A 22,135-nucleotide genomic window follows, 5' to 3' on the forward strand; every position below is an offset into this window, starting at 1 on the left:
ATGCATTGCCGAATGCCACACAGCTCCTCTCTCTGCACGAGGAAGATTGCTTGCGTATTGCATGACTGATTGATGTTATTGTTGGTGGAAATCAGTTTGAGATCTGACGTGCTGTTAGAATAAACAAAACACAGATGACTGGTGGAGGATGAAAGAATCACAATCTTTGCCAGGAAATCTGGCACAAACTGCTGTATTCACTGCATTCGGTCACAAACAGGCTGGACAGTGAGGGATTAGAATTATTTTCTAATCATAAAGACAGTGGGGTGAATCTTTCTTTTTTTCCCCAAGTGCATGTAGCATTGAGTTTCTTTGGAGCGATTGCTAGGGCCTGCTCCGATTTCCATTTAGGGTTTCTAGACGTTTAGGGTATTTGGCACTTTTGGTAATGTAGGAAGTTGAACATTAATGAGGTGAGTTGGAGTGCTAACAAGGCATTTATTAAGCAGTAATCTCCCTTAATTGGCAACTCACAGCAGCCTAGTGAGAAACTCACCACACAATTTGGCAAAACATAAAAGGTGAAATGAGCTGCTTCCAACGTTGAGATGAGACTTACCGAAATTCTCACACAATTCCACTACAAATCTTGCCATTCTCCATGTTACACAGGCATCTATAAAGTACTGCATGGTGGTAGGGTGCAGACAAGGCAGTATGGCTGCATTCTGTGGTTCCTTGGACTATGAGGAGCCTGCAATGTTGTTGAAGCCCACAGCTGCTCGAACTGCTCATTAGTAAAGTGGTGCTGGTGTTCCTCTGGCACAGAGAACTTCAGCAGCTGACTTGATATAGTGACACACAGCAAACTGGGAGACAACACTCATGTCACATGCTATGGCCTGGAAGGAGCTTGCTACTTAATAGTTAATGTCTCACTGACCTCATCCACAACATAAAGTGCTGTCTATACTTTGGTGTGAGGCTGCAGTTCTAGTTGTTGCCAGTGACGTCCTTGGTGCAGCAAAGGCACATTGCACATTGATCATCAGTGAAACCGAGACAGAGGATGTACTGACTGAAAGTGTACAGGGTACTCTAATATCATTTTGAATATAGTTTGTTTATTTGTATTCTATCTACTTATCCTATCTCTCCAGTTCAATTTAAATTAAGTTAATATCTTCTCAAGATTTAACTTACCCATTGTTGAGAAGTGTTCTTAAATAATGGGGCCACTAGCAATGTTTTGTTCGTATTATATAGGAGCTGCCAGTGTGGCACATGCTGAGGTAACTGCACTCTGAACAAAAAGCACAATTTGGGTATCTTCCAGCACATGTCTCCAGTGATTCTCCATCGATTAAATTATTTTAACAAATGGCAAGCAATAAGAATGTTCCAAGGATCAATCTTTACAGGACTTTCATACAGAAATGTTGAAGGTGAAAGCTTGTCCCATAATATTTTGCATTGTTTAATTTTTCTAAGGTCCTCTACAACCCTTTGAAATCACTGCATGTCTTCAGTTGCATCACCTTACACATCCTGGTTTTGTTTGTTCCACCCAACTATTGACCATGCCTTCAGCTGCTAGAGTCTTGAGCTCTGGAACTCGGTCTGCTTCTCTTCCCTTCTCTCCTCCATAAAAATGCTTTATAACCTTCCTCTTCAAACAAACTTTTCATCACCTGTCCAAATTCCTCCTCATGTAATTGGTGTGAAGGTTTGTTTGATAATGCATTTTGGGATGCTTTGACATCTTAAAAATTCTCTATAAATGCAAGTCATTGCTGTTGTAAATTTGTAGCAAGTCTTGAGATATAATAGCATTTCTGATGACATGAAACTTGGTGGGGTTGGTAAATAATGAGAAGGATAGCCTTGGGTTACAGGAGAATATAAATGGGCTGATCAGTAGCAAATGAAATTCAATCCGGATAAATGTGAGGTGATTACTTAGGCAGGACAAACAAGGCAAGGGAATACATGAGGAACAGTCGGAGCCCGGGAAGCGCCAAGGATCAGAGGGACCTTGGCGTCCCCTAAAGTATCGGGATAGATGGATAAAGTTGTTGAGACAACATCTGGGGTTCTTGCTTTTATTAGTTGAGGCATAGTATCAAAGAGCAGGGAACTTATCTGGAACTGTATAAAGTATTGTTTAGGCCCCAGCAAGAGGTCTGATGAAGAGCTTATGCTTGAAACATTGACTCTCCTGCTCCTCGGATGCTGTCTGACCTGCTGTGCCTTTCCAGCACCACACTCTTTGACTCTAATCTCCAGCATCTGCAGTGCTCACTTTCTCCCAGCAAGTTCTGGAATCTTCTCTACAGGAGGGAGATGATAACACTGGAGAGGGTGCAGAGCAGATTTACCAGAATGTTGCCTGGGCTGGAGAGTTTCAGTTATGAAGAGTCATTGGACTGGGATTGTGTTCCTTGGAACATGATTGAGACGTATAAAATTAGGACAGCACGTTGCTTTTCCCCTTGGTGAATGGATCAATGTCCAGGGAGTGTAGATTTAAGTTAAAGGGAGGAGGTTTAGAAGGGATATGCAAAACATTTTTTTCTCTCAGAAGGTGATTGGAATCTGGAACCCACTGCCTGCAAGCATGATAGAAGCAAAAACCCTCATAACATTTAAGAAACATTTAGACGTACACTTGTGATTCCAAGGCATACAAGGTTATGGGCCAAGTGCTGCAAGATGGGATTTGAATAGTTAGATGCTTGTTTATGACTGGCACAGACTCAATGAGCCGAAGGGTCTTTTTCTGTGCTGTAGACCTCAATGATTATGACTATAACTATGAGTATGAACTATAATACTGAAGCACAAACTGTTTTAATAATCTTATCAGGACCTCAAAACGTGTTGTAAGTGTTAATAGATCTCAAAGTTTGACATGCTTTAGAATGTAAACGCTTCTTTGTAAATCAGAGTGCATCAATAAATTTCACTAACCTCTTCTGGTTGGTTCATACAGTCAATATATACTAAATTAAGCAAATTTAGATTTTTTTTATCACGCTGTAATAACAGCGCCCACAAACACCCAACAATGTTGCTTATTTTTCCTGAAACTGGATTTAGCTGTTCTCTGACCTAGATGAATGTGTAGGTTTAAAAATTACAACATTAAAAAGAGCACATAGAACAATATCAAACTTAAAAACTTTTCTACTAGGAGTGCCTTGAAAAATACCTCAAACAATGCACTGTTATCTACTTGTGTTACTCTGTGCATACCACATGGGTGGATCAGGGAAGACACCTATGCTGTCAGAATGCAACTTTAGCTTCTCACTTCCTACTTAATCTTCTACAGTAATACAAGTATAATATTGGGTAGCGAGAACAGAGCTAAGTAGGAAGTTGTAAACTTTTCACTAACTAGTCAGCCTTTACATGAGCCTTCTCTTAGAAGAGATTCTGTTGCACTGGTCTGCTTCCAGTGCTACTGAACATTAATCCGTACTAGCTGCGTAATTGAGAGTTTCTCCATTATAGTGAAAATGGTACTAGAGACTCAAATCCGGAACTCACACCCATGACCTGGCTCCCACCATGTGAAATGATGGGGGAAAAGAAGATTGATGTAAATTGCACATAGTTGGTTCACTGAGGCAACTGCATGTATTGAAGTGCATGTATTAATGGAATGTGGGCATTGCTGGCTACACCAGCATTTATTGCCCATCCCTAATTGCCCAGAGGGTAGTTAAGAGTCAACCACGTTGCTGTGGCTCTGGAGTCACTTGTAGGTGAGACGAGGTATGGATGGCAGTGTTCATTAGTGAACCCAATGGGTTTTTTTTTCAACAATTGGCAATGGATTCATGGTCATCATTCGACCTTTAATTCAAGGGTTTTTATGGAATTCACAATCCACCAAGTGCCGTGGCAGGATTCGAAAGCCGGTCCTCAGAACATTATGTGGGTCTTTGGATTAACAGTCCAGCAATAGTAGCATTAGGCCATTGCATCCCCTTGTTGGTTCCAGTCTGATCCAATTTTCTTTAGTGAGATGTCTAAAACGTAACTTGTGCAGGTTAAACCTGGCAGGAAAACAAAATGGAATTCTGTGCTAGGCATTTTCGATATTGACCAAACTTGGGAGAGGTGAAGTCCACTTTGGGAAAGAAAATGCGTCTTCTGGGGTTGTTAAAAGTGGACATGAAAAGAACATAATGCATGCATAAACCCATTGCAACAGTCAAAGGAAACTGTCAAGGAAGCTGTTAAAGGGAACCATCGGAAAGAATTGTCAAGCAGTTAAATATCTTGCATTTGAAAAAAAAGCTGTTGTGTTAAGGAAATCATTGTTTGCTATTTCACTCTGTTTAAAGTGTGACAATTATCATTGTATGATAAGTACTGCATGACCAATTTCACAACCTATCATTATCACAGTGTTTGCCTGACAGTTCATAGTTTGATTGACAGATCTATTTGCATTTAAAGGCTTTGAAGTGCTTCTACGAATACAAATGCTTGCTTTTACAAGGGATCAAAAGAAGGTAAATATGGTGAATAAGCTTTTTAAAGACAGTAATATCATCAATAGTCACCTTAGAACTCTTTAATTCCAGCACAGGTCTTAGAAGCTGCACATGGTGACAATTGGGTGAGTTAGCATGGGGATTAATGGTGAAGGGTGATAGATGTGGGCATATGTTGGCATTAATTTGACATAGATGCTGTAAAGAATTGTAAAGAGGGTCATCGGTTGGCATGGAGATTATGAGGGTCCGTGGGATGTGAGGTGGCATTGGTTGCCAGGGATGGGACATGGGAAATATGTGGGGCTGTTAAGGGTGAGGACTGGTGGTGTACTTTTTCTTTGATTCTTTTCACCTCAGCTGTGACAAAGTGCTGGGGCACAGAGGTGGGCCTCACATATAGCCCACTTCTGCATCTGTGCTTTGTTCAAATATCCTGGGTAATTTTCTCAGTTTTGGTTTGTGAGTCTGGGAATTGTCATGCCTGTGCGTTCCTGCCTTCCCAACCCCCACTGACTGCAGAACAAAAGTTTAAATCTACCTCACTGTTTCTGTCCCTTGCCCCTTGCTTACTTCATTGTGTTTCATTCTCAACCCTCTACTATCACCCCTGTATTGCAGTCTCCATTTTCCTACCCCTTGCAGTGTAAAACTTGCTGCACTAATGAATTTCAATGCAGGAGAATTACTTCCAAAAGCCTTGCCATATTTTCGTCCAAATTAAACATCAGGAGAGACATGCCCTAACTCACATGCCCATGAATAGTTAAGATGTAGAAATGCTAGTGTTGGACTAAGTTGGAAGTCACACAACACCAGGTTATAATCCAACAGGTTTATTTAAAATCACAAACTGTTGGACTATAGTCTGCAGTTGTATGACTTCTGACCAGGAATAGTTAAATCATACACAATAAAATCTTACAGGGGTGGTTATTAATGTACAGACTGAATCATATGACTTGACAAGAGAGTGAAACTGGGATTTATTTCTGAATGATGCAAAGGAATGTCATAGCCTGAATACATTATATGCATAATTAGATACTGGGAATGTAATTGGAGTCTGAATTACACTTCAAGGGTTTTAATGATGCCACAAATTATTGGTGAAAGTTGTGGAACTATGAATGCCATCGCTTCCTGTGAAGGTGTTGTTGTCTTTAAAACACTTACAACTACTTTTATTGTTCTTTATGTCATTTACAGGCTTTATACTTTATTCCACTTGAGATGGGAATGAAGTTTACATCTTCTGTCACTTGTGACTGTTTTACTTTGTGAAAAGAAAGAGGTTTACATAATTTGAAGATTTTTTGTTAACATCTATGTATTTTATTGCAGAAGAGCAATCTGGAATATTCCAAAATATTCCAAGTGGGGCAGCATGGTGGCTCAGTGGTTAGCACCGCTACTTCACAGTACCAAGGTCCCAGGTTCAATTCCAGCCTCAGGTGACTGTGTGGAGTTTGCATATTCTCCCTGTGTCTGCGTGAGTTTCCTCCGGGTGCTCTGGTTTCCTCCCACAGTCCAAAAATGTGCAGGTCAGGTGAATTGGTCATGAGGAATTGCCCATAGTGTTAGGTGCATTACTCAGGGAAATGGGACGGGCTGGGTACTCTTCGGAGGGTCGGTGTGGACTTGTTGGGCCGAAGGGCCTGTTTCCACGCTGTAGGGAATCTAAACACTTTAATATGCTAGAGTTTTATTCAGTGTCCTAAGAGATGCCTCAAACATGATGCAAAATCAGTGGGATTTCTTCAGAGAGTTATAGCAAACTACATTTAGCTAACTTATTTTCAGTGAAAGGTAAGCCTTTCTGCTGTTTACATATGATCTCCTCACTTACATTCAGACAATCTCTGCTAAACAACACACATGTAATAATAAGGATCAACTGAAGGACATCCAGCCATTCTCCTGATCTAGACTTTTCTCCCTGGACTATCATATCACTAGCCTCACTGTCATTGCAATTCTACATCTTAGCCTGAACCTATCCAAGTTGAAATCATTTTGTGCACACAAACTCAATAATAACATAGTCTTGCCCAGGTTTCTTTGATCAGTGTAAAACTTACTGCACTAACATATTTCAATGTAGGAGAATTATTTCTGAAAGTCATGCCATATTTTCTTCTGAATCTTGCAGTGTTGCCTTTTGCTCTATTCCTGCATCAAATTTCCAAGCACCAGCTTTATCTATGCATCGTACTTCTAAATGATTTTCTTTTCTGTCGCTCCTCTCAATTAAACTAAGAAGCACAAATTGTTTTATCCTGTGCTGGTTTAGGCTGATTGGTTGATCCTTACTATATCTCATTCTTTAGCTCTGCTCTGAAATAAGTCAATGTCTTACCTTTCCGTGCCCTGCAGAAGGAAGCTCAGTTAGGAGTGTCAACATCAAGGAAATCGCGGTAGTTCTTGAAATTGTGTCATGGAATTGTTGATAGCTGCCTGAGAGGACAGACAGAATCTGATAGGTTCCAATACCACAATGAAGAGTGAGTCTAGTGAAGTGACTGCACAGAGGCTGGTATCCCGTCACCAAGTCACCCTTTATTTACTAGTGCTCAGTACACTGGCCAGCCAGCCAGCTTGGAGTCAGACCCCTGAACTGAGGAGATTCTGGTTAGATATTTTTAAAATTTTTTCTCACCCAACCACCTATGGTAGTGCTTATTTTTCCCCAGCATCCATGTTGTGTGTGTGCAGGCGAAGGACACAGTGAAGAACAATGAGTACAGAAATCTTTATTTATATTCCTCCACCACCATGAAGAAAGGAAACACCAGAGTGGCCAATGACTTTGACCCAGCGACACTGAAGGAACAGCGATACATTTCCAGGTCAGGATGGTGAGTGGCTTGATGGGGAATTGGCAGGTGATAGTGACCCCATTTTTTTAATATAGTCATTCCTAGGATCTCAGCATCGCTAGCTAGGTTCTGTCTAAGAAGCCTTGATGAATTTCTTGTAAAAGATACATACTACTGCTACTGAGTGTTGGTGATGGAGGGAATGGATGTTTGTGGATATGATGTCAGTTTGGCTGACCAGTTTGTCCTGGATGGTGTCAAATTTCTTTTGAGTGTTGTTGAAGCTGCACCCATCCAGGCGAGTGGGGAGTATTCCATCACACTCCAGACTTGTGCCTTTTGGATAATGGACAAGCTTTTGGAGTCAGGAGATGAGTTATTTACTACAGTATTCCTAGTCTCTGACCTGCTCTTCTGGCCATAGTATTTATATGGCTAGGAGAAAGTGAGGACTGCAGATGCTGGAGACCAGAGTTGAAAAATGTGGTGCTGAAAAAGCACAGCAGACCAGGCAGCATCCATGGAGCAGGAGAATCGACGTTTCGGGCATAAGCCCTTCTTCAGGAATGACGCTGGTGTGCCAAGCGGGCTGAGACAAAAGGTAGGCTAGGGGAGTTTGGGGGAGGGGTGCTGGGAATACGATAGGCGGAAGGAGGTGAGGGTGAGGGTGATAGGCCAGAGAGGGGATGGGGGTGGAAAGGTCGGGAAGAAGATTGCAGGTCAAGAAGGCAGTGCTGAGTCCGGAGGTTGGGACTGAGATAAGGTGGGGGGAGGGGAAATGAGGAAGCTATTTATATGGCTAGTCCAATTCAGTTTCTGGTCAATGGTAACCCCCAAAATATTGATTGTGGAGGATTCAGTGATGATGATGTAAATGAATTCTTTCTTATTGGACATGGTCATTGCTTGGCATTTGTATAGCATGAATGTCACTTACTACTTTTCAGTCTGAACCTGGATAATGTCCACATCTTGCTGTGTTTAGACATGGACTTCTTTCATATCTGAGGAGTCACAAATGGTGCTGAACATTGTCCAATCACCAGTGAACATCTCCGCTCTGACATTGTGAAAGAAGGGAAGGTCATAAATGAAGCAGCTGAAGATGGTTGGGCCTAGGACACTTCAAATAGATGACAATCAACATGGGCCCCTCTTGACTGATAGTATCTGCCAATCTCTTCAAGCAATGAGTAAATTTGAGAAGCCCAACGCTAATGTTGTTATACTTGCATTGATGTCGGAGTTATAAATTTTTTAAAAAGTGCGATGTGACATCTGTAGCTGAACACAGAAATGGGAAATCATTTGCTTAGATATGAAGATTTGTTCATTAAGATAATAGCAACTTTGCAGCCATGAACAACATTAAACTGGCATTGGTTTAGTAAGCATTTGGGTTTTAGCAAACAAGTGTTTGGATTTAAACTGGCGGTGGATGAACAGGCTCATTTAGTGTGGAATGGTCTTCAATGTATTTGTTTGGCAACACTTTCAATAATATTAGCCAGGCCTAGGTGTTTGTTTGGAATATTTATTTTAAGAATATTTATACTGACAGTGGGCTGACTTTCCGAAAGGATACTGCAGCATGGAAGCATCACACTGTACACAACAAAGGCATCACAATCCAGCGGAAAGCAATGTTAGAAATAATATTCAGCTTTTGCTTTGAATGTTTTTTGTAAAATTTCATTGTTTTGGGGAGGGAAGGAGGGGGAGGGTGGTAGAGGAACTTGGTGCTTTTACAAGTGGCATATGGAGTGCAGGCCTTCCTTTTCACCTTCGTTGTCTCAATCTCTTCCTGTACCTTTTCGTTTAAAGCGATGCAGTATATAAATCACAGGCGAGCCAGTGGGCAACAGCACAGGAAAACACTTAGCAAATATAAGCTATAACTTTTTTTTTTAAAGAGTATCCAAACAGACAGAAAAATATATACAGTAAGAAAGTCCCAGAAGCATCCTGCTCTCGCAGGAGGCACAGAATCAGAGTGGGCTTCTTTTGGTCTCTATGAAAACAAACTCTTGCAGATATCAAAACAGTCCAGATTAGCCCATCTCTGAAGTCTTAAGGAATGAAATGGGCCATCGCTGATGCTGACCTTTTCCCCATTTGTCCTTTGACCTGGATGGAAAAATGGCATCCGATGCACTTGATCGTCTAAATCCCAATCCAGTTCCCCCACTTTCTTCCTCTTACAGATTTCAGCAGTGAACCAGCCAGCCTTAGTAACTGAAAAGGAGAATACCAAGTTAAAAAGAGAATTATCTGCTGATGTGAGGGCTGGTGGTGACAGGATTCCGTTGTTAGTCAGATAGAGTCAAGAGGATGAGTTGGCAAGCGCCTCCTGAAGAGATCCATCCCCAGTACAGGGGAATGATCATCACAACTCACTTCTAACAAGAGAATTACAGCCTCACATCCGCAGTGGGAAACATTTCAGCAAACGGAACTCTACACAGACGTTAAGACACATTACAGAGATCCAGCACTGAAACAACAAGAGTTACAGCAGTGGCATGTGACAGCAGCTACCCGCAAATGCTGCACATGCTCAGAACAAGCCTGGTCACAACCACTCCACGTTTAGTTAAAAAGAGCAGTGTGATGAGCAGGAATGATTGTGGAATTCACACATCCAGACAGAGAATGGGATGACTCTGGTGCACACCAAAGCAAAAAGAATTTCAGTTTGTTAATATTCACAATTTCTTTCTCATTCCTGACACCATGAAAAACACTTTTCCGATCATTTGAGCCGATGCAGATTCGTCTCCAAGCTTTACTCTGATTGGTCATCAGTGCTGGGTTTGGCTGGAGGTGGTACTTCTGTGAAAACAGCCAATCCCTGATTTAATTACTCAATCACCATACAACGGGGTAGGTGCTGTGAGTAATATTTGAAGAGCTCAGGTGTAGCACCAGGGCAGTTGGTGAGTTCCAGCTCCTCCAAGTCTTGCAGTTGAATTAAGCCTGAGAGGCCAGCGGTGGTCAACAGCGGACACCCTAGGAGACAAAATAAAGCACCGTTATAACCCAACTTCGGACAAAAAGCAAACACATCACTTACATGGGGAATTATTGATAAGATGAGAGCTGGGCATGAAACTGTTAATCCCAAAAATCAGGACAATGTAATCGCACAATCTCTTTCTTGTGAGTTGTGTTGGCCACATTTAAATGGCCCCATTAAGTAACCTATTTATAGCCATTAATTATTCCTTTTCTTTATTTTTCTCTTTTTATGGTCACCCTTTCTGAAGCCAATAGAATATAATATTGCAGTTCCTCCGAGATTTCACATAGTTGGCCATTCTTCATGCTGGAGCCTAGACAGCTAGGCCTTGAACTGCGTTGGTACTGCATATAATAAATCAACAACCTCATCCTCCAATATAGTGGTTACATACAAATGCACATTCGGCACCATAAGTGCACGTGTATGGGTAAATGATGTGTGTACCATCCAGAGTCAACACCTGTTACAGATGTGAGGCCCTTTGCAGATGCAAATCAGGCATCAATCATCTATTTCTGACTTTCTTTATAAAGTGCATTAGTTACTGATTTAATGTTGTAGTCAGTATTCTCTGACAAACCCGCATTCATTAAAGACACCACTGGAACTAAAAGATAAGTTTTAATTTTTTATACCATATTTTGAATATAGGAGGTGCAGTCGGTCCCATGTTAACTTTAGACTTACTCATAGACACCACTCACCTTCTCCCACTGCCATTTCTGGCCTCAACCCTATGCCTTGGCCAAAGCCCATGCCAGCTAGTCTTTGTTCTTCAAAGAACCCTCTAGTTTGGTTGGTTTACGATGCAGACTGATGCTAACAGTGTGGGTTCAATTCCCACATTGGCTGAGGTTACCCTGAAGGTCATAACCTTCATCTGAGGCGTGGTGATCCTCAGGTTAAACGCATCACCAGCCATCTCTCTCTAATGAGAGAGCAGCGCTATGGTCCTCTGGGACTGTGTTGACTTTAACTTTAGTTGTCGCTGTGGCCCCAATTTGTGATCGCTGATGATAAGATGAGGACAAGTTGACTTCCATGTATTCTTGGCACTAGTGTGCTGGCCTGGCGCATGCCACAGCTGTTGCTCCTTATTTGTGCTGTGCAATTCACTAACCCTCTATGTCTGCCTTCCCTCCCTCTTTCCCCCCTCTAAGTGCCAATCTCAATGCTGGTGCCTTGGAGGTATGTAGTGCATGATGGTGATTCCTCAAGACTTGTCTCGAGCTTTGAGCGCTCCACTTTGACAAGTTGCTAATTAGGTTCTTGCTGATGAAAAGAACCTAAAGGAAAAGAAAGCAGGACAGCATTAGGATGGTAATGAAAGGCTGAGGAGTCACCAATGCGGGCTCACCTTTTGCACTTATCTGAAACTATTTGCTTGGGGGTCATGAAAAGGCCGAAGTATGAAGCTGTCACTGCTCAGAGGAGTTATCAGCTTTGCCATCTTCAAAACTGCCAGCTCCTGTTGTGCCTCCTGCTGTACCTGGGTGGGAGCCACAATAACAGGTGTTCTGCCACTGTGCAGATCTCTTTACCTTCTGTTTTGCACTGTCTGCTACCGTCAAAGAATAAAAGCGTCATGAATAAATACCTAAAAGGGAAGGGCAAACGTGAGGTTTATGCATGCAGTGCACGAGCTGGGAGGGAGACCTTTGAGAATGAGAGGAGGTGCCTTGTACTTAGTTTTGAAGGTGGATGTGCAGGTGTGGTCACTGCTATAAATGTCAGAGGAAATTGAGTGTAAGTAGGTGCAAGAGATCGCAAAATCACTGGCTGTATGGACCTTAACTCTATTTGTGAGGTCATTAAGTATCTTGCCATATCATTTCTGATTTCCTTTGTGCCAAATGTGTTGACTCCTTATTCTGACACAGTGAGACTCTTCAGGTCCTCCTCACAAACAATAGCAAATAGAAGAAGGCACTCAGGTCTGATCTGCATTGATCCTCTTCGTCTGTTAGCTGCGTGTTCCAACCAGTTTACGATTCCAAGCTGTATGCTCACACACGCGCAAACACACACACACACACTATAACAGACCACAACATCCCCAAGTAAACGTGACCAGAATGTCTGATGGCAGACTGCAATCAGCCAACCACTCCATCGAGCATTTTGAAAATCCCAAGAGACACATGCAGGTATCTGTATTTGTGTTTGCTGTCAGGAGCCTCTCCCCTGTATATAATGAGGACATTCCTCTCCATTACCATCACACTGATACATTAAGCTGTGCCTTTCTAAGTTATAGTTAGATCACAGAAATCAAGGGATGTAAGATCCACATCAAATGCATTCTATATGGGACAGAGCAGTTGTTTTCTCACATGAGGAATTCAAATATCCCTTTATAAAAAAAAAATCACCTGAATAAAAATTAGGGAAAATATTCCTTCCAGTTAATGGATATAAATTGGAATATTCAATAAAAACAAAATTAGTCACCTGCTAATGAAAGAAATCGTAAACTCCTCATTCCAAAGAGATGTTGTAAACCAAAATCTTGCACCTGTGGAAAGAAGAATATGAGTCCATTAATTATCGAGGAATTATTTCACAGCTAGGAACTGCAATGATTGGTATGGGATAACAATGAGGTAATTTGAGGAAGTTAATATAGAAAGGTCTGCCAAGAGACTTGGGTTGCTTTCATTGAAGAAACAGACCTGCGGTATTTCCTAGGTTTTGTCTGGTGCTGTGGCATTGTGATTAGTGGCAGCTGTAAGCCACTGCATGCCGCACTCGAAGTATCTGTAGGGGGAGGGGGTAGAGACTGTCACACATCTCCTGCTAGAAGGTGCCTTTGTAAAGGAGGTCTGGAGAGAGGTGCAGTGGTGTTTGTTGAGGTTCGTCCCAAGCAGCTCCATGATGCAGGACTCTGTTGCTCCATAGTCTGTTCCCTAGGATGGACACACGACAAACATCGACTGCACCTGGAGGACCATCAACTTGGAAAGATGCTCTTTAGTTTTCCAGAAACCTAATGGATTACTACAGCAAGGAGTTAACCTCGATTGAGTGTTGCAGGCTGGCACATTCCAAGGTCCGGGACTACGTGCTGTGGTACGCACTAAAGCTTGGGGCAGCTGCTGCCAAGGCACAGTGGGGAAAGACCACTGTCTGAGGTAAATGGGGGTCCGTTCAGTTATTGGACCCTCCCGGGACCTCAAATATATGCAAATATAATCTTGCATAAGTAAGAAATGTCTTCAGTTTGTTCGTTGGGTAGAGTCAACTCCAACGTTCGTTTGTTCCTTCATATGTTACTGTATGGGACCAAACTGCTTCAGTGACTAATATATAAAGATGTTTTTATGAATAAAGTATATTTTTGAAATTTAAAGAAAAGTGACTACTGAGCATAAAGATTATTTCTATTCCATGTACACTCCTGCAAGCTTGGAGTAAAAAGGACATTTTGAATGGGTGCTTCCATTTTTATCTGAATGTAGATGCTTGGAAACAGTGGTTATTCATCCAATGATAGTTCCACCTCTTTTTTTCTTGCTATTTACAAAGCTATACTTACGTTGATTCTATCATTGTGCATTTCATTTATTATTAACTCTATCAACGTGGAGTTTTCTGTGTTTATACTTCTTCTGTCAATGTTGTCCCTGTATTAATACTGTTATCTCCCATACACACTAACGCTTATCCTGGGCACTCTGCCAAAATCACTATTATATATTTGTTCAAATGTATTGTTATAAACCCTATGTACTGATCATGTCACAGATAATTAATTCTGACAGTTACACTGTTAGAACAGTAGTCAGACTGACTTCACAGATTGTCCACAAAAGAAAAGACCCTGAGCTTCCAGCTGCCTGCCACTTCAACATACCAGGCGAAAGTGAGGACTGCAGATGCTGGAGGTTAGAGTCACAAAGTCATAGAGTCATAGAGATGTACAGCATGGAAACAGACCCTTTGGTCCAAACTGTCCATGCCAACCAGATATCCCAACCCAATCTAGTCCCACCTGCCAGCACCCGGTCCATATCCCTCCAAACCCTTCCTCTTCATATACCCATCCAGATGCCTTTTAAATGCTGTAATTGTACCAGCCTCCACCACTTCCTCTGGCAGCTCATTTCATACACAAACCACCCTCTGCATGAAAACGTTGCCTCTTAGGTCTCTTTTATATCTTTCCCCTGTCACCAAAAAGCTATGCCCTCTAGTTCTGGACTCCCCCACGCCAGGGAAAAGACCTTGTCTATTTACCCTATCCATGCCCCTCATGATTTTGTAAACCTCTATAAGGTCACCCCTCAAACTCCGACACTCCGGGGAAAACAGCCCCAGCCTGTTCAGCCTCTCCCTATAGCTCAAATCCTCCAACCCTGGCAACATCCTTGTAAATCTTTTCTGAACCCTTTCAAGTTTCACAACAACTTTCCGATAAGAAGGAGACCAGAATTGCACGCAGTGGCTTAACCAATGTCCTGTACAGCCGCAACATGACCTCCCAACTCCTGTACTCAATACCCTGAACTATAAAAGAAAGCATACTAAACACCTTCTTCACTATCCTATCTACCTGCGACTCCACTTTCAAAGAGCTATGAACCCGCACGCCAAGGTCTCTTTATTCAGCAACACTCCCTAGGACCTTACCATTAAGTGTATAAGTCCTGCTAAGATTTGCTTTCCCAAAATGCAGCACCTCGCATTTATCTGAATTAAACTCCATCTGCCACTTCTCAGCCCATTGACTCATCTGGTCAAGATCCTGTTGTAATCAGAGGCAACCTTCTTCGCTGTCCATTACACCTCCAATTTTGGTGTCATCTGCAAACATACTAACTGTACCTCTTATGCTCACATCCAAATCATTTATGTAAATGACAAAAAGTAGAGGACCCAGCACCAATCCTTGTGGCACTCCACTGGTCACAGGCCTCCAGTCTGAAAATCAACCCTCTACCACCACCCTCTGTCTTCTACCTTTGAGCCAGTTCTGTATCCAAATGGCTAGTTCTCCCTGTATTCCATGAGAGCTAACCTTGCTAATCAGTCTCCCATGAGGAACCTCGTTGAATGGCTTACTGAAGTCCATGTAGATCACATCTACCGCTCTGCCCTCATCAATCTTCTTTGTTACTACTTCAAAAAATTCAATCAAGTTTGAGTCGAGATTAGAGTGGTGCTGGAAAAGCACAGCAGGTCAGGCAGCTTCTGAGGAGCAGGAAAATCGGCGTTTTGGGCAGGAGCCCTTCGTCAGGAATCATAATGAAAGGCTTTTGCCCAAAATGTCGATTTTCCTGCTCCTTGGATGCTGCCTGACCTGCTGTGCTTTTCCAGCACCACACCAATCTTGACTTCAACACACCACCATATTTCCTGGCCAAATCTCTATTTTAGGGTAGCTGCAATACTCCAGGGAAGCTCAGCACAAGCTGGAAGGACAGCACCTCATTTTCCACTTGGGGACCCTGCAGCCTTGTCCACTATTGTGGACTCAATAGTGAGCTCAACATCTTTAAGGCTTGAGCTGTTCCCAAGTCCTCACCTCAACCCCACACGCCAGGCTTGTTATCCCAGATTCTGGATTAGTGGTGCTGGAAGAGCACGGCAGTTCAGGCAGAATCCAAGTAGCTTTGAAATTGACGTTTCGGGCAAAAGCCCTTCATCAGGAATAAAGGCAGTGAGCCTGAAGCGTGGAGAGATAAGCTAGAGGAGGGTGAGGGTGGGGAGAACGTAGCATAGAGTCTTCATAGCAGAGGAAATGACCTGGGAGTTGCAGTGGGAGAGGGACTCCCTGAGATTCTTGTAGAGAGAGGAGGAAAACTTCTTCAAGGCAGGCATCCTTGCAAGAGGATTCGCAGTAGGGTTAAAATCAACAAGGTAAAAACAATGACTGCAGATGCTGGAAACCAGATTCTGGATTAGTGGTGCTGGAAGAGCACAGCAGTTCAGGCAGCATCCAAGTAGCTTTGAAATCGACGTTTCGGGCAAAAGCCCTTCATCAGGAATAAAGGCAGTGAGCCTGAAGTGTGGAGAGATAAGCTAGAGGAGGGTGGAGGTGGGAGTTTATCTCTTCACGCTTTTGCCCGAAACGTCGATTTCAAAGCTACTTGGATGCTGCCTGAACTGCTGTGCTCTTCCAGCACCACTAATCCAGAATCTGGTTTCCAGCATCTGCAGTCATTGTTTTCACCTTGTTATCCCATAGCCTGTTATAATGCACAACCTTTTGTTAGCCATGAACAGTCTCCATTAATAGCTATTCACCCTCCCAGACAGATCATTATCCACTCCTTTGTTTGTCCAACTCTTCTTCTCTCTCTTTAGGTTCTCTTTCCACCTATTGTTTACTCCTTAGCCCCTCTCAGCCCATTCTATCTTCTGCATAAAAACCAACATTTTCCCAGCTACTATCAGTTCTGAAGAATGGTCACTCAACCTGAAACACTAACTCTGATTTCCCTTCACAAATGCTGCCAGAACTGCTGAGCTTTTACAGCAATTTCTGTTTTTGTTTCTGATTTCCAGCATCCACAGTTTTTCCAGATTTTAGATTGACTTCATTCTTTCTACAACTTTGTTTTGTAGCTACGGAGGAGCTATAGTTATGCCACTGGACTGGCAACCTAGAATCCTAGGCTAATGTTCTGAGTTCATGAGTTCAAATCCCATCATGGTAGATGGTGAAATTGGGATTCAGTAACTTAAAACAAAACTGGGAAAAAAACCCCAAAAAACCAAAAAAGTCACCAAGTAGCAAATACTGCCAATACCAGAGGTGTGTCCGAACAGGTAGACCTAAAACATCTGTGATCACTGTCAATTGTTGTAAAAACCCATCTAGTTCAGTCATGTTCCCTAGGGAATTACATCTGTTATTCGTACCTGGACTGGTCTACATGTGACTCCAGACCTACAGCAATGTCGAGAGTATGGTGCTGGAAAAACACAGCAAGGCAGGCAGCATCCGAAGAGCAGGAGAATCGATGTTTCGGGCATAAGTCCTTCATCAGGAAGGGCTTTTCCAGCACCACACTCTTGACTCTGATCTCCAGCATCTGCAGACCTCACTTTCTACAGCAATGTAGTTGATTCTTAATTTTTCTCTGGGTAATTAGTAAAGGCTGGCCCAGCCAATGACACCCACATCCCACGAATGACTTTTTAAAATTTAAAACACATAGAAGTGACTTGAATTTTTATTTTACTTGAATATATGCATATTGCAATACGTACCTGACAACACCATCTCAGGTACAGACTGCGCAGGGAAGACATTGTAGAGAGATAGCCAAGTCCAGTGTCAGTAATCCGCACGCATCTACAATGTCAATAATGTGGAACAATTAGAAGGAGTGAGGGGAATAAACTTAACAGTAGCATTCAACTAAAATTAACAACCAACTCCATTAAGTGTGACTGACAACTTGTCACTGTCAACTGAGATCATTACTCAAGTGGACTTGAGCAGTTTTCAATGTTCAGTACTACCAACACTGTGTACTGTAGAAATCAATCTGGTTCTGCTCAGGAGAAAGCATAAGCCTTTTAAATTAATTAAGTGATAATTAAAACCAATCAGTAAGTCTTTCTAGTGTTTTACTCTGCAATAAAACAACTAAAAGGTGATAAGAAAGATTAAGTGGTTCTTAGATGTTAACACTCGGGACATTATTGAACTGAACTGCTCTATGTAACTCCTGCCATTGAGGTTTGCATGCACGATTTAAGTAAAATCATGTAGTCTCTCATCTAAAATCCAATGAAATATCATTTTGCACTCTGACAAGGGCAGAACACATTTCCTATGATGATCAGCAGGAAGCTGTTACGATAGTCTTGCAATGACCAGTTACCCTAGTTCTTGTACAGGGTCACAATCTTAATTATAAAGGGAAGTGCAGAGAATGCCATTTCCCTTTGTGACTTGTGCTTTATACATGTCAACTGACTTTTAGGAGTCAGGAGGTGAGCTACTCTCCATAGAACTCACAACTTCTAACCTTGTATCTGGGAATTTGATCTACATGGACAGTGATCCAGACATGTGCCAGGTAATGAGTGGTTAGAAAGGATTCGAGAGAAGGGTGAACACCTAGTATCATCGGGCAAGAAGGCAGATTTCATTCCTTCTCAATAACCTGAAGCAGTATTTAGTCATCGGTAGTAAGTCATTTGTTTAAAACAACATGATTGGTGTAATCCATGAGATTTACAGGCCTTTCAGTTTCAGCATTTCACCCTTCTTTTTCCTCCTTCGACAAAGAAGATCTTGTTCTTCTGATTTAGTCTGTAATGTTTCCAATTATAACCTTGCTAGGGAGAGAACAAGAATCACATACAAACACATTTATGCAAGGAAGAAAAAAGCTGGAGATGTGGGATATAAAAGTTGGATAGATGTTGGCGGCTGATTGGGGTGGGGAATCAGAGCAGGAATCTCATTTTCATACAATAGCATGTCGTGCTCATTCATCATGCCATGTTAAATTGTACCTTTGGATTTAAGTATGCAGCAAATGAAAAAAAGTCCTGAAGATTCACACTGGTTAAAGGTGGTGTGTCGTGCTGTTTTCCAGGTCTTGCTGGTGGATTTGGAATGAAGAGCCGCACCCTCTCCTATATACTGAGCTTTGGTGAAGCGAGGGAAGGAGGCACTGATACACTGAAGCTGGGTGGTGCCTGTGAAAGGTGAACAGGCATGACTGACTGAGGAGGGTGTTAGTGGGTGGCAGCCCTACAGAGGCTCATGGGGGAAAGGGGAGGAAGCGGGATCATCCAAGAGAAGGTCACTGTCAGAAGCTGTTAGCTCTAAGCACGATGATAGATATGCCAATGGTGAAGACCGGAGAAATGAAAATAACCGAGGTCAGGTCAAGAAGGATAGATGGAGATTCATGAATGGCAAATGGTAAGTTGAGAGTGGCAGTTGGACAGTTCCAGTCTGCCCGAGGACTGACCAATGGTGATGGGAGAGGGAGCTCTGATTAATGGGTGGTCAAGGGTGACTGGGGAGGGGGTAATGATAGTTGGGTTGAGAGACACCTAAGGCAGGATAATTGAAAGACACCCCAGATAGACCTTTGACACTTCCTCACCCTGCCCTCTCATCCAGATTCCAGCCAGAATGAGGTCCATGCAAGATCTCTACATCTACTCATGAAATGTGCAGAGATGACACACTCTTCACAAAAAGCTAGACTGAAACTGTCGGATGGCAGGAAGTGAACGCCTACCTGAGTGTCACTCATGATGTGGATAAGTGAATATCAATCATGAAAGAAGGACTGAATTGTTCAAAGTATAGAAAGGAATCGAAATGTCATAGCGCCATTAATGATGCCAGAATGTTCAGAAAAACCTTGGCCCTGTGAGCGAATAGGGGAGCCAATGGGCTCCCAGCTCATTCCCTGCCACACGCTTGATGGGGATGTCTGATTGAGTGACCACCATGCGATTACATGTGTCCCCCCCCCAGTTTGGGTCTCACATTGGAACCCTTCAGCATGAGAAGAAGATCCTGCCCAAACTCTGCACTTGGCATTGTATCATTTGTTATTGCCTCCTTTTGGCCAATGGATAAACTAAAGGCTACAGGATTGCTCTGTGGTGCAGTTGGGGTCAGTCTTCAAATTCTTTGGCAAGGAATTGATTCACAAAGTGCAGCTTTTAATGATTCCCAGGCCGTGTCACAAGCTGTACAGGTTGAAACATCACCACTTCAACATTGCTATTCCTTTTTATATGCAATATAACATTTTACTAATTCTGGCACCTGATGTACAATAATATCACTTTTTAAAAAATAAAAAACCATTAGACATATTGTTTTGTGATCAATAGTTCTGATGCATCTATTTTCTCAGCACAATCATTGCTTTTAACAGTACTCTTACAAAACATAATTTTATTTAAGTTCTTCTGATAAAGCAAGTCCAGTTTCAATGCCAAAAGCAATATTTTCCTCTGTCTCTTTCTTTGAGCCAAATGGGCAGGTGTATGAAAAGAACAGCTACTTTCAGAATTACAGGATAAATCATGCAGGAGTCTGGGCCAGTCAGTCCATTCATCAAGGTTTTGTTTAAGATCAAATGACAGAAGAGACTGCTGCTGAGCGCTCAGTTAATCAGAGTAAGAATGGACAAAACGGCTAATTTTCTCAGTTGAAGCGTGTTTGTGGGCTCATTTCAAGGTCAAATACAGATAATTATAGCAGCAGAAACAGCAGCAGCCTGGAAATAAATCTGCTCCAAGCAGAACCGCGGAGAAATTGAACTGGCTAATGTGCCAAAAATGCTGCTTGAATGTTTCCTACAACTTTCCACAGACTCCACTCAGGACAGCTCATTCCAGAAATTCATATTAATTTCAATAATATATATTTCTGCCATTCAATTTCACAAGAGCAGTCAATCCATTTTTAGCAAATGTGAAGCTACCATAGCTTCTTAGATTTCTCAAATTTGCCTTCTGATATAACACACTAACCACAAACAGTAATCCTGCTGGACTAGACCCTGAAGAAGGGCTTATGCTCGAAACGTCGATTCTCCTGCTCCTTGGATGCTGCCTGACCTGCTGCGCTTTTCCAGCAACACATTTTTCAGCTCTGGACTAGACCCTTCACTAACACATCAATCTATATTATACCAGAACATCTAATATGAAACATAGTGCCATTATAAAACTCACTTATACAACTGACCCTGCCTGGAATTATTACCATTTTGCTGTTTTTTAAAATCATTATGTTGTTTGTTATGTTTCAGTTAATGTGCTATGATTTTCTCAATTGGCATAAACTTTAGCTTATATCACTTTAAGTGTTTTCCCTTTGGAAGGCTGAATATACATGGAGAATATCAATAATGAAGGAAGGAGTGAACTCCTTGAATTATAGAAAGACTTGTACAATGATGTCCTGCCATTAATGATACCTATATATTCAAAAACACTTTACAGTCAATGAAAATGTTTGAAATGTGGTTCCCGTTATAATTTTAGAAAACTCAACAAATCTTATTTTAATTCCCTCATGGGAGATGTGCATCGCCATCTGGGTCAGCATTTATTGCCCATTCCCTAGATGTCCTTATGGTGTTGGTGGTTAGCTGCCTTCTTGAACTGCTGAAGATCACATGCCGTAGGAAGTCTTTGCAGCTAAGACTTCAAGCAGCAATGAGATAAAAGACCAGATCATCTATTTTTGTAATTTTAGTGAAGGGATAAATATTGGCCAGGACATCAGATAAATTCTGTTTTTCTTTAAATAATCCTTGCTTAGCCATTTACCAGTACCCATACTGAGAGCTCCTGAGACCTGACATTTCTCTCTATCATTAGCTTGATGTTTGGGCGATACTGAGGAAGGGATATAAAATATAAATCCTGATCAGAGAGCTGCAAACCATGAAGGGAACTTTCCAAACTATCCAGGTTTCAATACTAATAAGAGTTCTTTTCTAGAACATTAAGTTATGTTTACGTACAGCACTGGAAACTCTCTTATTCAAGAGAATGAATGCCTAGAATAGGATACATAGCCAATTATTTGGCTACTTTCATCGAGGAAACTGAAGCTCCAGTTTCCACCCACAGGCCAAAAATGTGCAGATTAGGTGGATTGGCCATGCTAAATTGCCCATAGTGCATAGGGATGTGTAGATGAATTATCCATGGGAAATGGTTAGAGTGGTGCTGGAAAAGTACAGCAGGTCAGGCAGCATCCGAGGAGCAGGAAAATTGACGTTTTGGGCAAAAGCCCTTCATCAGTAATGAGGCCTCATTCCTGATGAAGGACTTTTGTCCAAAACGTCAATTTTCCTGCTCCTCGGATGCTGCCTGACCTGCTGTACTTTTCCAGC

The 22,135-nt window shown here is 42.1% G+C and overlaps 1 protein-coding gene across 3 annotated transcripts in view; it reads right to left on the reverse strand.

Annotated features, from left to right (window-relative positions):
• Window positions 1-7,189: 7,189 nt before the first annotated feature.
• The window catches only part of fbxl16 (F-box and leucine-rich repeat protein 16), a 170,345-nt gene continuing 155,399 nt past the window's right edge, over window positions 7,190-22,135 (reverse strand). For all 3 annotated transcript variants that reach the window (XM_072560048.1, XM_072560049.1, XM_072560050.1), the window contains exons 4-6: window positions 17,508-17,592; window positions 12,744-12,807; window positions 7,190-10,279 (exon numbers count right to left, since the gene is read on the reverse strand). In XM_072560048.1, coding sequence (XP_072416149.1) covers window positions 10,131-10,279; window positions 12,744-12,807; window positions 17,508-17,592 — 298 coding nt within the window. In that variant the 3' untranslated portion in view covers window positions 7,190-10,130. The remainder of the gene's footprint in view (window positions 10,280-12,743; window positions 12,808-17,507; window positions 17,593-22,135) is intronic.

Source organism: Chiloscyllium punctatum, chromosome 40, assembly GCF_047496795.1.
Source record: "Chiloscyllium punctatum isolate Juve2018m chromosome 40, sChiPun1.3, whole genome shotgun sequence".
NCBI classification, from domain to species: Eukaryota; Metazoa; Chordata; class Chondrichthyes; order Orectolobiformes; family Hemiscylliidae; genus Chiloscyllium; species Chiloscyllium punctatum.